This window comes from Amblyraja radiata, chromosome 26 (assembly GCF_010909765.2).
Source record: "Amblyraja radiata isolate CabotCenter1 chromosome 26, sAmbRad1.1.pri, whole genome shotgun sequence".
NCBI classification, from domain to species: domain Eukaryota; kingdom Metazoa; phylum Chordata; class Chondrichthyes; order Rajiformes; family Rajidae; genus Amblyraja; species Amblyraja radiata.
In genome coordinates, this window is record NC_045981.1 from 28,171,797 (window position 1) to 28,188,824 (window position 17,028).

At 48.9% G+C, this 17,028-nt stretch overlaps 1 protein-coding gene across 3 annotated transcripts in view; it reads left to right on the top strand.

The window, feature by feature from the left end:
• The first annotated feature begins 2,846 nt into the window (after nt 1-2,846).
• The window catches only part of ttyh2 (tweety family member 2), an 88,754-nt gene continuing 74,572 nt past the window's right edge, over nt 2,847-17,028 (top strand). The window contains exon 1 of one of the 3 annotated variants that reach the window (XM_033044557.1): nt 2,847-3,087. In XM_033044557.1, coding sequence (XP_032900448.1) covers nt 2,962-3,087 — 126 coding nt within the window. In that variant the 5' untranslated portion in view covers nt 2,847-2,961. The remainder of the gene's footprint in view (nt 3,088-17,028) is intronic. The other 2 variants (XM_033044554.1, XM_033044553.1) reach the window with 2 other exon arrangements.

Below are 17,028 nucleotides of genomic sequence, written 5' to 3' on the forward strand. Positions count from 1 at the left end.
ACTAAACACACACACATTACTATTCATACACATTCCTGCCCTAGCTGTCCGTGGTCTGTCACCGGAGCTAGAGAGAGATCTGGAGGTGGGGAGGTTACAATTATACTGGTGATATGGGGAGTGGTTAGTAGTGGTGAGGTCACTGTGTTAAAGGAACATGCACTAGTCTACACCCCCCCCCCCTCCTACAAGAAGGGGCGTGGCCTTTATGGCATGATTGACAGGAGAGGGAAACTCAACATTTTTAAAACACTAATAACTTATTTTTCATCAATGGGAAAAATCCTCAGCACCTGATGAGCGGAGGGGGACTCCGAGTAAGATGGCCAAAAATCACAGCCGTACGTGGTAGCGTTTTTTCTAAAATCAATATAAAGCGCAAACATGGTCAAGATTAGACTTTTAATTATATAGAAGGCAAAGCAACTTTAATTAGGCAAGGCAACTTTAATTAGGCAAGGCAACTTTAATTGGGCAAGGCAATTTTAATTAGGCAAGGCAACTTTAATTAGGCAACACAGATTTAGCATTTCCAAACCAAAGGTAACACAGCTTTAGCATTTCCAAACTATATTTTCAAACCACATTAAGGGCATTGGCAGGTCAGTAAAACCATTCACAGTTTAGTTGACATGTGTTCAGTGTTATTCACAGCTCAGACCGAGAGACGTGACCCTCTCGCTCCCCCATCTTGCAGACACTGACTTAGACACTCAACACTTCCGGGTTTTATAGTCTCTCCGGAAGGGGCGTGGCCTTCAGGAGAGAAAATCTCAACATTTTTTAAACACTAATAACTCTTTTATTTTTCATCGATGGGAAAATCCTCTTGTCCTGCGCAGCGGAGGAGGACTCTGAGTAAGGTGGTCAAAAATCACAGCCATAAGTGGCAGCGTTTTTTCTAAAATCAATATACAGAACACCAGAAAGTGGTTATGATCAGACTTTTAGTAATATAGATTGGTTCATAGATTAAGTACATACATAAATACATACATATAGCCCTCCCTCAGAGGACGTCAACAAAGGCTTGAGAGTAAAGATGAGTTTTAAGTCTCGACTTAAAGGAGTCGATGGAGGGGGCAGTACTGATGGGAAGAGGGATGCTGTTCCACAATCTAGGAGCTGCAACCGCAAAGACGCGATCGCCCCTGAGCTTATGCTCAGTAACCCCAAGTCGGATGATCTGAGGGACCTGGAGGTGGTGTGGTGGGTAAGCAGACTTTTGATGTAGACATGAAGGATCTTGAAATTTATTTGGAACTGCACAGGGAGCCAGTGGAGAGAGGCCAGAATCGGAATGATGTGGTCCCTTTTTCGGGTGCCCGTCAGGAGTCTCGCTGCGACGTTTTGGACCAGTTGCAGGCGGGACGGAAGATTGGCTGATGCCAGTGTAAAGGGACTTGCAGTAATCGAGGTGAGAAGAGAATCAAGGTGAGAAGGGAAAGGTTTAAAAGGGATTAGAGGGGGCAACTTATTCCACACAAGAGGAAGGTATGAATATGGGACAAGCTGCCAGAACAGTGGTCATCCAAAAATTTCCAGTCCTCGGAGCAGTTCCTACAGATAGAAGGGTATATACTTCAACCCAAATCCAAACAACCATTTGCAGGCAGTGCTTTTTTACCTCTAACCATATTTTCATTTTCAAACCAAATTAAGGGTACTCACAGTGCTGTAGACATTTGCCAGTGTCATTCAGAGCTCTGATTGAGGCACACCACTTGCAGAGACTGATTGAGGCATACCACTTCCTGGTTTTATAGTCCCTCCCCTTCTCTCCAGCAGGGGCAGCAGAGAGAATGGGGAATTTTGTAAAAACATTAATATCTCTGTCAATTTTCATCGACGGGAAAAATCCTCGGCACACATGCGGCGGAGGGGGGCTCTGAGCGAGGTGGCCAAAAATGACGGCCGTAGGTGGCGGCGTACTCTCGGAAATCGCAGCACAGAAAGCCAAAACCGGTCAAGAACAGACAGACAGACAGACAGACAGACAGACAGACAGACAGACAGACAGACAGACAGACAGATAGATAGATAGATAGATAGATAGATAGATAGATAAATAACTGGACCAACAGACATGATGGTGGAAGGTTGTTCCTGGTGGCTCAGGGTGCTATGCCATCCAGGCATGATTATTTTTCCACCCAGAAGGTGATGAACCAGTGGAGCGCTTCACCACAGAGAGCAGTGGAGACCAAGTTATTTAAGATCTTCACCGAGGAGATTGATGTGTTCTTCAATGCATCAGTGATCAAAAGGAGATAGTCACAAACAGCTGGAGTAACTCAGCGGGTCAGCCAGCACCTCCGGAGAAAAGGAATAGGTAACGTTTTTGGTCGAGACCCTTCCGGTTTAAGACGGCATCTGTAGTTCCGTCCTACACTGATCATAGGGAGTAATTGGTCTGAAGATACTGAAGTCACAATTACTCGTGCCCCCCCTTTCATAGAAACATAGTAAATAGGTGCAGGAGGAGGCCATTCGGCCCTTCGAGCCAGCACCGCCGTTCATTGTGATCATGGCTGATCGTCTCCACTTAATAACCCGTGCCTGCCTTCACCCCATACCCCCCGATATGACCACTCTCCTGACCAGTTTTCTATGTTTCTACCTGCTTGGGAGAAAACGTCGAGGCAAGAGGCTGGTCAATGTATTCTACTTGTTGCGCGGCCGTTAAAGGGCCGCCTGGTTTAATCTGGCATCGTTGACCTGGACACGGCTCGTGCCCGGGATCAGTGCCTTGCCGGCGCGCGCGGGCGCGAGAAACGGCGCCTTGCTTTCCACCGCCAGTGGGCGCGCGGGGCAGCCACCAGGGGCCGCGCCTCGGACACGCGCTGCCGCTGCCGCTGACTGAGGGCGACCGACCGACCGGTCGTAGTTGAAGCTGCTGCCGGGGCCCGGGATCGGGGTGTAGCTGGGGGTCGGGGAGAGGCCGGGGATCGGGCCTCCGCCATGGCGTCCCGCTTCGACTACATCGCGCCGTGGTGGACCTACTGGCTGCACAACTTCCCCCACTTCAACCTGCGCCTGCAGCCAGGGGACGGAACCTTCCGCCCGCAGGAACCGGACTACCAGCAGGTCAGCGTGGGCCTTGCCCCTCGCCCACACCTCCCTTACCCCTCCTCAACCCACCCCCCTCCTCAATCCCTCCCCTCACTTCCACCCCTCGCCCACTCTTACCCCCCTCACTCACCCACTCTTACCCCCCTCACTCACCCACAACCTCTCCCTCACCCATCGCCCTCACTTTCCCCCTGCCCGCCCCATAGCACCCCAACTTGACACCTTCAGACCCCCTCCGTCCCTCCCGTCCTCAATCCCACGCCGTTCCCTCTTCACTCATCCAGTCCCCTCCTTCGGTTCCCCTTTTGCCTCTTCTTCCCCGTCACACCCCTCCCTCCGCCCTCCCCGTCCCACTCATTGTCGGTCTCCGCCCGAATCCTTGAACTGCCAGACCCCCCCCCCCGCCCCTTTCCCTGAGCGCTCATTCTCCATTTGTCTGAATCCTGACCCCCCCCCCCCCCTTCTTTCCATTCCACTGCCAATTCCTCCCGCTGTCCCTCTCTTGTCTCACACCTTCCATCACCACTCTTCTTTGACCTCAGTCTCTCCATTAACTCAATTTTCCAATCTGTTTCCCCTCCTATCTATAGTTTTCTTTCCTGCTCTTCCCATCTCTGTTCGCTCTGAAAAGCTGTCTGTGTTCAGAAGGGCCACTATCATTTTTCAATTTCCTGCAAGATTTACAAGCAGCTGTTTTAGTGTAGTTTAAGTAAAAATGTAAGCTCTATTGGCTGAGTTGAAAGGACAGAAACATCTGGAGAAATCTGACGCCTTGCAGACGTGACAAGAGCCTCTTTCCTTGTTCCATGTCACCCTGTTTGGGCACATGTGTGACGAACAGTTGGTGTAAAGTCAGACGATAAAGAAATTGGACTCAATGCACAGTGCAGAGCTAATGTGTGTGCGAAGTTGAAACTGACCATTCGGCCTCAGAGTCGCATCTCCGCCTTTAGTCTGAACTAACTCTGAAATTGTTTCCAAAAAGATTTAAAAAAACAAGATGTGCTGTGATATATGTAACTAACATAGGTTTTTACAATGTTACTTTACAAGGAGCCTTAATGTAAGAACTGGAAATATATTGCAATATTGGGTTTTTTTATAAACAAAGGTTTTAAATTGAGGTTTACCAGAATAATGCTTGGCGGTATTAGGTAAAAGGAGAGACTTTTTACACTTTAGACATACAGCGTGGAAACTGACTCTTCGGCCCACTGTGTCCGCGCCGACCAGCAATCATCCCATTAACATTATCCTACACACGAAGGAAAATCTTTTTTACAATTTACTGGTCAATTAACCTACAAACCTGTACGTTTTTTGGAATGTGGGAGGAGACCGCAGCACCCAGACAAAACCTTGGCTGTCACTTGGGAGAATATACAAACTCCATATAGATAGCACCCATAGACAGCAACACAGAAGCTTTTTCCCAGGATGGAAAAATCAAAGGCTAGAGGGCAGAGCTTTAAAAAATAAAACTTCAGACTAATTGGGGTGGGTGGAAAGTGAGGAGGAGGGGAGAAATAGGTGAATCAAGTGGGGTATGGGGAAAGGGGGTTGTGCGGGGGATGGAGGGGGTTTGTAGTTAGCTAGAATTGGCGAATTCAATGATCATACATATGGGTTGTAAGCTAACTGAACGGAAAATGAGGTGTTGTTTCTCCAGTTTGTGTGTGGCCTCACTCGCAAGTGAGGCTCAGGACAGAAAGGTCAGTATGGAAAGGGGAGTTAAAATGATTAGCAATCGGGAGATCCAATAGGCCTTGGCAGATTGAGTGCAAATGTTTGGCAAAACGGTCGCCGAGTCTATGCTTGATATTGCCGATGTCCAGGAGACCATATTGGAAACACTGGAGGCAGTAAATCAGGTTAGAGGAGATGCACATGAACCTCTGTCTTCCCTGGAAGGACTGCTGGGCAAAGTTTTAAAAGTAATGCGCGAGGCAATTATTTTTACATAGAGGGTGGTGAGTGCCTGGAACGGGCTTCTGGGAATGGTGGCTGAGGCAGATATGATAGTGGTGTTTAAGAGACTTTTGGAAGGCACATCAATATGCATGGAATAGAGGGGAAATGGATTATTGGTAGGTAGATAAGATTTAGTCTTGGCATCATGTTCTGCATAGACATGGTGGGTCGAAGGGTCTGCTGCTGTGTTGTGCTGTTCTATGATCTACAAAGTGACCAGCCTCCTAGTAATTTCCTGGCACCATTTACCAGCAAGTGCTGACAGATTTGGGACTTCCGTGTGAGTGAGCGGGTCGATCTCTGATGGCCATCTCACAGCTGCAGTCTGCGTGGAGTCCAGCAGTGGAGCAGAAACTTGCCGGCATTTCTCGGCATTTGCTCGGGGGAATTGCTTCTCAGATCATGCGCCAAGTTAAACCTGGCACAGTATCTGACTGCTCATTCATCTAGACAGCAATTGTCGGGCTGCCTAGGATCAAGATAAGAAGGCTAAATTGTATATTTGTCACTTTAATGTTTCAGTTTTTAAATGGATTTATTTCATGCATTTTAAATATTTTAATTTTTTTTAATCGTTTTCTTTATTTTACTAGTTTTGTGTGTCTGAAAGTTGAGATGATCTGAATCATTCAAAGGACCTTCTCTGCTTTGATAGATGGCAGAACAGTGGTGGGATTTTGTTTTCAAAAACAGTTTCAAGAGCTCAAGACTAGTTCCAGCCCACCCACATCAACTGATAACATTGTGTTGGGCCCTGCCGATGCTCACAGCTTTGCTGCTTGGTTCTCAGCAGGAGGACCCACTCTTCGGATAAAGATCAGATCATGTCAGGATGCTTGGGGATACACAGCGAGAGGGTGGCTCTTAAAATCCAAGCTGGGAATCTTTGCCCATTGCGGTGGCCTCTCAGACCTTTGATGCAGAAGGAAACCTACAGAATTGAAGTATATAAAATTATGAGAGGCATAGATAGGCTAGACGGTCAGAACTTTTTTCCAGAAGGAAATGTCAAATACTGGAGGGCATAGATTTAAAGTGACAAAAGGGGCAAAATTTAAAGGAGATGTGTCCAGCAAGTTTTTTTTTTTATACCGAGAGTGGTGGATGCCTGGAACATCTGGCCAGGCATGGTGGTGGAGGCAGATACCAAAGTGGTTTTTAAGAGGGTTTTGGATAGGTGCATGGAGGTGCAGGGAATAGGGATCACATGGAGGCTGGGGTGATTAGTTTAACTTGGCATCGTGATTGGCACGGACATTGTGAGTTCAAGGGCCTGTTTCCATGCTATACTGTTCTATGATCTATGTTTTTCAATGGCTCTAAAATATAACACACATTGGCATTGAACATTCTTCCCCCCCCCTCCCCCCAGCAAACAGAGCCTAGTAATGTCAATGGCATGAATATTTTTATACTTACCAAAAGTCTACTTAACATTTAGAGACACAAGGAACTACAGATGCTGAAACTTTTTTTTTTTTAAAGCTAAGTGCTGGAGGATCTGAGCAGGTCAGGCAGTATCTGCGGAGGGAATTCGCAGATGCTATTCTGGAAGCCAGGACTCCTTTTCACACTGATCAAGTTGGAGGGAGAAAAGAGGGGAGAGAGTAGGAGATTTCTCCTACCCCCGCATAGTTCCATCAGTCCAAAGAAGGGTCCCAGCTCGAAATGTCTGTCCATTACCTCCACAATGCTGCCGACCAAACCTGCTGAGATCTTCTGGCACTTTGTGTTTTGCTCTCATAGCGTGGATCTTGAGTGTTTGGGCTTTGGATGGCTTTAGCAGTGCTTAGGGATACATCCATGTCATGCTTGTCAGCAAGTGTCCTGCACTGTCTCCATCCACCATCTGCTGCATCCATGCCTCCAGTAGAGCTTTACCTTTCCCCATGAATAAAGTTGACATTTCCAATCCAGGAATAGTCTAGTTTTCCGTGGATTTACTCCTTACCCTCCCGGTCAATTTCATCAAACCAATCCTGGATTTTATTGGTAGAGAAGCTCGGAGTTTCTTCACGTTCAGTTTTAGCCGATTACACAGCAGGCTGTAATCTGCGAACATTTTGTTACTCCAGTATGCCGGAAGTACAATATAATCAATACAGTCAGTTTTATTCGTCACTTGCACATAAAGTGCAAGTGAAATGAATTTGCCAGCAGCGGTACAATGAAAAAGAACACAAAAACACAATTAAAATTTAACACAAACATCCACCACAGCATTCATCACTGTGGTGGAAGTCACAACATTTGGCCAGTCCTCCTCCATTTTCCATTTTCCCCCGTGGTCGGGACCTCAACCCTCCGCAGCAGTCGCTGCGGGCATCCAGATGAATGAAAGTCAAGGTAAGGCCTGAAACAGTGACTCCCCCACCGGAGACCGCGGCTTCAGGTTGGTGCAGGCCGGCGGTCAGAGTTTTAAAGTTCCCGCCGCGCCGTGCTGCAGCCAGAAGCACCGCAGACTGCAGGGCCGGCGGTCGAGGCTCCCCTCCAGGGGTCCCCGGCGAGGGACCCCGCTCCTGATGGTATGTCCACGCCGTGCCCGCGGTAGAAGTAGGCCAACGAGGGATCCCAGGCTGCGGCGGGCCAGCGAACGGTGCGCTCCCCTCCGGCGAGGGCTCGCCCGCTCCACGCCGAGAGTCCGCGCTGCGCCCGCCGCTGGAGCCCTGGGCACGTCTCCGGGAAAAGCCACACCGATCCTCGATGTAAAAAGTCGCCTCTACGCGGAGGAGACGGCCGAAACGGTTTCCCCCTTACCCCTCCCCCCCCCCCACACCACCCCCCACACAAGACACACAGAGAAACATTAAAAACATACATTTAAACACACCAAAAAAAAAAAAAATTTGAAAAAACTGACACGCTGCTAGCAGGGCTGCCGGCTTGCAACGCCCCCACCAACCTAGTAGGCAGGTAGTCTGAGAAGAGGTATACAATGGCGCAGTGATGGAGCAATTGCGCCTTACAACGCCACAGACCCGGGTTCGATCCTGATTGCGGGTGCTGTCTGTTCAGAGTTTGTACGCTCTCCCTGTGACCACATGGGTTTTGTCCGGGTGTTCCAGTTTCATCCCACACTCTAAAGACGTACAGGTTTGTAGGTTAGTCACCTTTGGTAAAAATTGTAAATTGTCACTAGTGTGTCGGATAGTGCTAGTGTAAGGGGATGATCGCTGGTTGGAGTGGACCGAAGGGCCTGTTTCCACACTGTATCCCCAAAGTCTAAAGAGCTACTTTTGTGGGGTCCTCGAGAACTTTGACATCAGACTCTCGAACACCGACCTTCCTCAAAGACTATGATCTCCAATGACCTTGTTTTAGTGACACTACGGACTTTGGCTTTGCACTGTCATGGTCTACTTACCTAGTATTATTGGTTAATAAATGCATATTATTAATTAATGTATATTTATCTGTGTGTTATTAATGGACCTATAAAGCTGCAGTAAGTAAAAATGTCATTGTTATGTTGCCAGTACATATGGCAATTAAATACTTTTGACTCTTGACTTGATCTGACTGTGGCAGCAGTTATGTTACATGTTTTGAGGCAGATTGATAGGCGTAATAAATTAAATTAGGTAGTGGTTAATCCTGCTGTCACTGGTGCATATTATGGCTTTGATCTTGCGAACTTCGAGTCCTTCACTGTAGTGATGATAGCATCGAACAGGTGACAGTGCTTGAATAAAAGAGATCGCCACAGACGGGGCACGTGTTGTGTTCTTCACTTGTTATGGCAAGCCTGTTCTACAAATAATTTGTCAAGGATGGGAATGGACCTCAAAATCAAGCACTCTGCTGCGGGAGCACATTTCAAGGTGTTCAAAGGAAAATGTTCAAAGGTGTGATCAGAGTTTCCTTGAAGAAATGCAACATCTCCACTAACTCCTGGAACTATCTGGCCCATAACTGTTCAAAGTGCAGACAGGGTGTCCAGAATGGGATTGAGAACTCAAGGCCATGTATTGGGAGCAGGCACTCTTGCACAGGTAGCGGCATGAAAAACCCTCATTCACCTCTACTGTCAGCCACCTCCTACCCTGTCTGTGGAAGAGTCTGCAGACCCTGCCCTGGCCTTGTTAACCATCGCTCACGGTCAGAATCCGAGTGGAAGCAAAACATTCGTCGTCCCAAAAGTCTGTTTTAGGAGAACGGCCACAGCCATCTTTGGCATCATCTGGCTGCAAAATTCACATTCAACTTCAAGGATCCCTTTGCTTTAACTTTTGCAAGTTTTTTTAAGCATGTGAACAGTTTTGAAAGCCCTGTTGGATGTAAAGTCTTCAATCTGAAATGTTTAAAGACTTAAATATCAGCAATCCCAAAGGATCACGAATTTCCCTGGACATGCACATGACTTGAGTTAATGATTTGTTAACAAAGTTTGTGCGTGTAGTATGTCAGTTTTGACAAGAATGTCCCTATTGTAACATGATTTGGCATGGAGTACGGTTTCTGTAAAATAATGATATTGTGGGTATTATGATATGTGCCAGTTGTGCTGTGACATGAAATGTGATAGTTTGTCCAATGTTGAGGAAAATCTTCTCGTATTAAAGGAAATAATCCAGTGATTTACAGAGGCTTTCCCATTTATCATTGAGTTGCTGGCAGTGCGTCTATTGAGCTCATTGTTAGCAGGATGTCTTCAAAATGTTCAGAAGGGAGTCAAGGGCAGAGAATAAACAGAATAAGCTATAATACGTTCATCGTTATATAATGAGATAAAGATATTTTTAAAATCTATTAACCTTTAGACCTGGTGAAGTGAACGTTTGCAAACAGAGTGTATAATGAAGAGGTTGAGACGAGAGGAGTTCAGTAGTTGAACTCAACTCAGGATAAGAGTTGATTTAATTGAAATGCACACATCTCTGAAGAGGTTAGCAGGCAGCTGCTATGACATGTTTTCTCTTTTAGGGGAGTAAGAATCTATGTTTGTGAAAATTTGGAATTCTCTATCCCGGAAAATATATGTATCATTAATTGTAAGCTAGCCACCTGAACTATATTGTTGCTTTAAATTGTCTTCTGAATAATCAACCAGGCATTTCAAAGCCATGATCAAGTGTTTAATTGTCATATGTACCAACAATGAAATTCTTACTTGCTGCAGCTGAACAGACCCATAAATGCAAGAACACACAGGTACACACAAGAACACACAGGTACACACAAGAACACACAGGTACTCGCTAGAATTTAGAAGATTGAGGGGGGATCTTATTGAAACTTACAAAATTCTTAAGGGGTTGGACAGGCTAGATGCAGGAAGATTGTTCCCGATGTTGGGGAAGTCCAGAACAAGGGGTCTGGATAATTTAAGGATAAGGGGGAAATCTTTTAGGACCGAGATGAGAAAAACATTTTTCATACAGAGAGTGGTGAATCTCTGGAATTCTCTGCCACAGAAGGTAGTTGAGGCCAGTTCATTGGCTATATTTAAGAGGGAGTTAGATGTGGCCCTTGTGGCTAAAGGCATCAGGGGTATGGAGAGAAGGCAGGTTCAGAATACTGTTGGATGATCTGCCATGATCATATTGAATGGCGGTGCAGGATCGAAGGGCCGAATGGCCTACTCCTGCACCTATTTTCTATGTTTCTACACACAAGAACACACAGGTACACACAAGAACACACAAGTACACACAAGAACACACAAAAAATACGGCAAATTAATAACCATAATCGTGCAAAGCAGAAATCCGTATTGTAACTAAAGACTTAGTCCAAAGGAGATCATAGTTGCTGAGGTCAGTGTTCAAGAGCCTAATGGGAAGAAACCGTTCTTGAACCTGGCAGTCATGGTTTTCACCTTTATCCTCATTTGCTACAGATTCAGATTCAGATTCAATTTTAATTGTCATTGTCAGTGTACAATACAGAGACAACGAAATGCATTTAGCATCTCCCTGGAAGAGCGACATAGCAAATGATTTGAATAAATAATAATAAGTGTCCGGGGGGGGGTGATTGGCAGTCACCGAGGTACGTTGTTGAGTAGAGTGACAGCCGCCGGGAAGAAGCTGTTCCTGGACCTGCTGGTTCGGCAACGGAGAGACCTGTAGCGCCTCCCGGATGGTAGGAGGGTAAACAGTCCATGGTTGGGGTGAGAGCAGTCCTTGGCGATGCTGAGCGCCCTCCGCAGACAACGCTTGCTTTGGACAGACTCAATGGAGGGGAGCGAGGAACCGGTGATGCGTTGGGCAATTTTCACCACCCTCTGCAATGCCTTCCGGTCAGAGACAGAGCAGTTGCCATACCATACTGTGATGCAGTTGGTAAGGATGCTCTCGATGGTGCAGCGGTAGAAGTTGGACAAGAGGTGGGAATTAATGATAGGATGGAGAACATTCTGGAGGTCTAGGGCAAATATGTCTGCCCTTGCCTGAGCGGCATGGAAAGCCACCCAAATGTAAATAATGTGAAGAGGGGGCACAATTTAAATCAGTAACGTGACTGACTGCAATTAGATAATATTAGAATAGAGGATTGGTTAATCAAGTGAAAATAGTTAGCCTAAATTTATCTTTCCAGGTTGGTAATTAATGAATTAAATGAAATCACAGCATTTGCAGCTGACACAAAGATGTTGGGAAAGGAAGGTGTTAGTATGGCCCAAAGTTTGTCAGGGGACATAGACTGGTTAACAGAGTGGGGGGGAATTTGACAGATGAAGTGTGGACACGTGAGATTGTCCATCTTGGTTGGAACAGTGGAGAAGCAGAATGGAGAGAGATGACAGAATGCTTCTGTGCAGAAGGGTTTGGGTGTTTTCATACTTAAAGAATAGAAATCCTAGAGACACATAGAAACAAGGAACTGCAGATGTTGGTTTACACAAAAGGAGTAATTCAGCGGATCAGGCAGCATCTCTGGATAGCATGGATAGGTGACATTTTGGGTCTGAAGAATGGTCCCAACTTGAAATGTCACCTATTCATGTTCTCCAGAGGTGCTGCTTGACCTGCTGAGTTACTCCAGCACATTGTGTCCCTTTTTTAAGCCTACATACACATTCAGCAAATAATTTGGAATAAGAGCAGGGAGGTCTTGTAGGTCTAGAACTGGAACACTAAATCCAGTTCCAGTCTCAAGAGTCAAAAGTGTTTTATTGTCATATGTCCCAGATAGAACAATTAAATTCTTACTTGCTGCAGCATAACAGAATATGCAAACATAGTATAACATGACAAATGAGAGAGAGAAAAGAAAGTGTGTGTGTGTGTGTTTATGGGTGTGTGTGTGTGTGTGTTTATGGGTGTGTGTGTGTGTTTATGGGTGCCAGATTCGGCCTTTGAGTCCTTGGTCCGCCAGCATTCCGTGATGAGACTCCGTCATTTATTCCATTTCGCTAGCTCATTCACTTTTACATTCAATTGTGCACTCCTCAAAACATTTTTACTTTTTTATGTACCCATTTTTTAATAAAATCCTCCACCCCCCTTCCCCCCCCCCCGCCCACTCACGCATTTTGTCGCCTCCTGCTGGCCAGCGACCATAACGGCTGCTGACGCACGCCTCTACTCCAAAAACGGCGATCTTTTTCCCTGCCGCTGGTGCCCGGCCCAGCTCTGTCACGCTGCCTCAAGCCAAACATTGCATCATCAACCGCTGCTTTTCCAGCAGCGGGGTAACAGCTAGTGCGACAGAGCCGGCGTCTCAGAAGTGCCGAGGATGTGAGGCCTCACACTCTCTAACCACCGCTTTCACTGACTTCATTCCACAGTGAGTTCAGTTCGGTAACAACACCCCCCTCCCCCCTCCCCCCCCCCCCCCCCCACACGCACACACACATATATATATACTAAGTATATATCCTGTCCTGTGCGCGGCTGCCCTGCCAGCAGTTGTCTGTCTTTTCACCGTTTTATTTTTATTTTTAGTTAGTTAAAGTGTTTTGTTTGGAGGTCTAGACTTTTTTGTGTGGAGGGTGGGGGGGGGGGGGGGAAGGGTGAAACTGCCTTTCAGGGTCCCTACCCGGTCGGAGAGGCAGCTTTTCTCCGGGCTGCAGCTTCGACCCGTCCTCGAGGCCTACCAGCGGGCCTGGAGCGGCGTTTCCTGTCGCGGACCGCCCAGATCCTTGGCTTCGGCGGCGGCACTATCGTGGAGCGGGCGATGCCTTGCCTGGGTCGCCGCGCTGGAGCTCTGGTGAGCTGAGACCGCCGGGAACAACATCGCGGAGCTGCGGGACTGTGGAGCGGGCGGCGGCGCCGAATTTTACACCGGGAGCCTGGGATCTCGCGACGGGATCGCCAGTTGTGGAGCTCCATCCGGCGCGGCCTTGTCGGCTTCGGAAGCCGCGGCCTCCAGTATGGAGGCGGCCGTTCCAGGGTTCCCATGCCGCTGTGAGGACTCTCCCGACGCCGGAGCACCACCACCCGGCGAGAACGGCCAGGAACATCGGGCCTCCGTAGAGGCAACTGTGGAGGCCTCAATAGGCCCGACTATGGGTGAACTGGGGTTGGGGACTGGACTTTGTGCCTTCCCTCATGGTGGGAGCCATTGTGGGGGGATGTTCTTTGTGTTTAAGACTCTCATTGGTGTTATGTCTGTATTCTTTTTTTGTGCGCTGCAAATGGCAAAAAGCATTTCACTTCATTACACCTCGGTGTATGTGAATGTGACTAATGAAAACCTTTAAATACTTTGAATACTAGACCAAGTGCAGACCCGTTGGGTCTGTTTCCCCAACGCGCGTTTGCGGGCGGGGGGGGGGGGCTGCGGCATCACACTCACTCTAACCACCCCCCAAACACACAGGTGGGGGGAGGGGGGTGTGGGAGGGGAGGAGCAAATGGGAGAGATTTGGGAGGGAGGGAGAGGAGAGCGGAGTGGGGTAGAGGGAGAGAGAGGGGGATGGGAAGGGGGAGGAGAGTGGGGAGTGGGAGGAGAGCGGGGAGGGCAGGAAGTGGGGGAGAGGGGTAGGGAGGTGGGAGAGGGGTAGCGGGGAGTGGTGCAAGAGAGAGGGGAAGGGAGTGGGGGGTAGATGGGGGTGAAGAAGGTTGGGGGAGGAGGGAGAGGAGTGAGGAGAGAGGGGAGGAGGAGAGTGGGGTGGGGGAGGGGATGAGAGTGGTAGGGGGCGGGGGAAGAGTGGTAGGGGGAGTGGTGGAAGAGGCAGTGGGAGAGGGGTAGGGGGGAGAGAGGGGGAATAGTGGTGAGGGAAGGGGGAGGATAAGAGTGCGGAAGAGGGGTAGGGGGAGTGGTGGGGGGAGAGGGGTGCGGGTTGGCGTGGGAGGGGAGAGTGGTGAGGAGAAGGGAGAGAGGGGAAAGGGAGGAGGAGAGAGGTGTGCGGGAGGGAGGGGGGAAAGAAGGTGGGGGGAGGGGAGGATGGAGGGGAGGGGAAGAGTGTGGAGGGGGGGAGAGCGGAGAGAGGAGGGAGAGGGAAGGGAGGGGGGAGAGAGAGGGGTGGGGGAGGGAGATGGGGAGGGATGGGGGGGAGATAAGTGGAAGAATGGGGAGGGAGGGGGAGAGGTGTAGGGGGAGTGATGGAAGTGGGAGAGAGGGAGGGGGAGAGGGGTAGGGGGAGTGGTGGAAGAGGGACAGAGGGGTAGGGGAAGGGGTGGGGGAGCGAGGGGGAAGGGAGGGGGAGAGAGGGGTGGGGAGGGAGAGGTGTGGGGTAAGGGGGTGAGAAGGGGAAGAGTGGAGGGGTAGGTGGGGTGGTGGAAGAAGGACAGGGGTAGGGGCGGGGGGAGAGATGGAGGGGGGTGGGTGGGGGATAGAGGGAAGGGGGTGGGGTGAGAGCAGGAGGGGGAGGAGAGGGAGTTGAAGAGGGAGGAGGAGAGAGGGGTGGGGAGGGGAGGGGAGGAGAGAGGTGAGGGGGAGAGAGTTGTGGGGGAGGGAGGGGAGGAATGAGATGGGGTGGAGGAGAGAGGGGGAAGAGTGGAGGGAGGGGGGGGTGGGAGAGGGATGGGGGTGAGAGGAGGAGGGGAGGAGAGGGAGAGGGGTGAGGAGAGGGAGATGGAGAGGGGGAGGAGAGGGGCGGGGGAGGGGGAGGAGAGAGGGGAGGGATGGGGGGAGGGAGATGGCGTAGGGGAGAGAGGGGGAAGAGTGTGGTGGGAGGGAGAAGGGGGGTGAGAGAGAGGGATGGGGTGGGCAAGGAGAGGGGTGAGGAGAGGGAGATGGGCGAGGAGAGGGGTGGGGGACGGGAGGAGAGAAGGATGGGGGAGGGGGAGAGAAGGATGGGGGAGGGGGAGAGAGGTGTGGGGGAGGGGGGAAAGAGGAGGGAGATGGGGTAGGGGAGGGAGGGGGAAGAGTGTGGAGGGAGGGGGAGAGGGGTGGGGGGAGAAGGGAAATAGTGGGGAGGGAGAGTGGAAGGGGGAGGGGTAGGGACAGTCCATCTGTTCCCCATTCCCTATCACCCCAATCCTCTTTCTCTATTCCCACACACATGATGACACGCTTCGACACAGGCTGCGGGGGTGGGGCTGAGGCTGGGGCTGCTGCAAAGGCATATGTAAATGGATCCATTCCGATTGGACATCTGTGAGCATTGGGCATTGCGACATCACACGACGGAACGTTGCATTGTGACATCACACGTTTATGGCTGAAGGCTGTTTTTTTTTAAATTTTGGGGTCTTTCCTCAGATTAGGAGACCAAAACTGTACGCAATACTCCAGGTGTGGTCTCTCCAAGGCCCTGTACAACTGCAGTAGAACCTCCCTGCTCCTATACTGAAATCCTTTTGCTATGAATGCTAACATACCATTCGCTTTCTTCACTGCCTGCTGCACCTGCATGCCTACTTTCAATGACTGGTGTACCATGACACCCAGGTCTCGTTGCACCTCTCCTTTTCCTAATCGGCCACCATTCAGATAATAGTCTACTTTCCTGTTCTGGCCACCAAAGTGGATACCCTCACATTTATCCACATTATACTGCATCTGCCATGCATTTGCCCACTCACGCAACCTATCCAAGTCACCTTGCAGCCTCCTAGCATCCTCCTCACAGCTAACACTGCCACCCAGCTTCGTGTCATCCGCAAACTTGGAGATGTTGCATTCAATTCCCTCGTCCAAATCATTAATATATATTATAAATAACTGGGGTCCCAGCACTGAGCCTTGCGGTACCCCACTAGTCACTGCCTGCCATTCTGAAAAGGACCCGTTTACTCCTACTCTTTGCTTCCTGTCCGCCAGCCAGTTCTCTATCCACATCAATACTGAACCCCCAATACCGTGTGTTTTAAGTTTGCATACTAATCTCTTATGTGGGACCTTGTCGAAAGCCTTCTGAATGTCCAGATATAACACATCGACTGGTTCTCCCTTATCCACTCTGCTAGTTACATCCTCAAAAAATTCTATAAGGTTCGTCGGACATGATTTACCTTTCATAAATCCATGCTGACTTTGTCCAATGATTTCACCACTTTCCAAATATGCTGCTATCCCATCTTTAATAACTGACTCGAGCATTTTCCTCACTACCGATGTTAAACTAACTGGTCTGTTATTCCCCGTTTTCTCTCTCCCTCCCTTTTTAAAAAGTGGGGTTACATTAGCTACCCTCCATAATCTAAAGAGTTTTGAAAAATTATCACTAATGCATCCACGATTTCTGGGGTTACTTCCTTAAGCACTCTGGGATGCAGCCTATCTGCCCTGGGGATTTATCGGCCTATAATCCATTCAATTTACCTAACACCACTTCCCGACTAACCTGCATTTCACTCAGCTCCTCCATCTCATTTGACCCCTGCTATTTCCGGAAAATTATTTATGTCTTCCTTAGTGAAGACAGAACCAAAGTAGTTATTCAATTGGTCTGCCATGTCCTTGTTCCCCATGATCAATTCACCTGTTTCTGACTGTAAGGGACCCACATTTGTTTTAACTAATCTTTTTCTCTTCGCATATCTATAAAAGCTTTTGCAGTCAGTTTTTATGTTCCCTGCCAGTTTTCTTTCATAATCTATTTTCCCTTTCCTAATTAAGCCCTTTGTCCTCCTCTGCAGGACTCTGAATTTC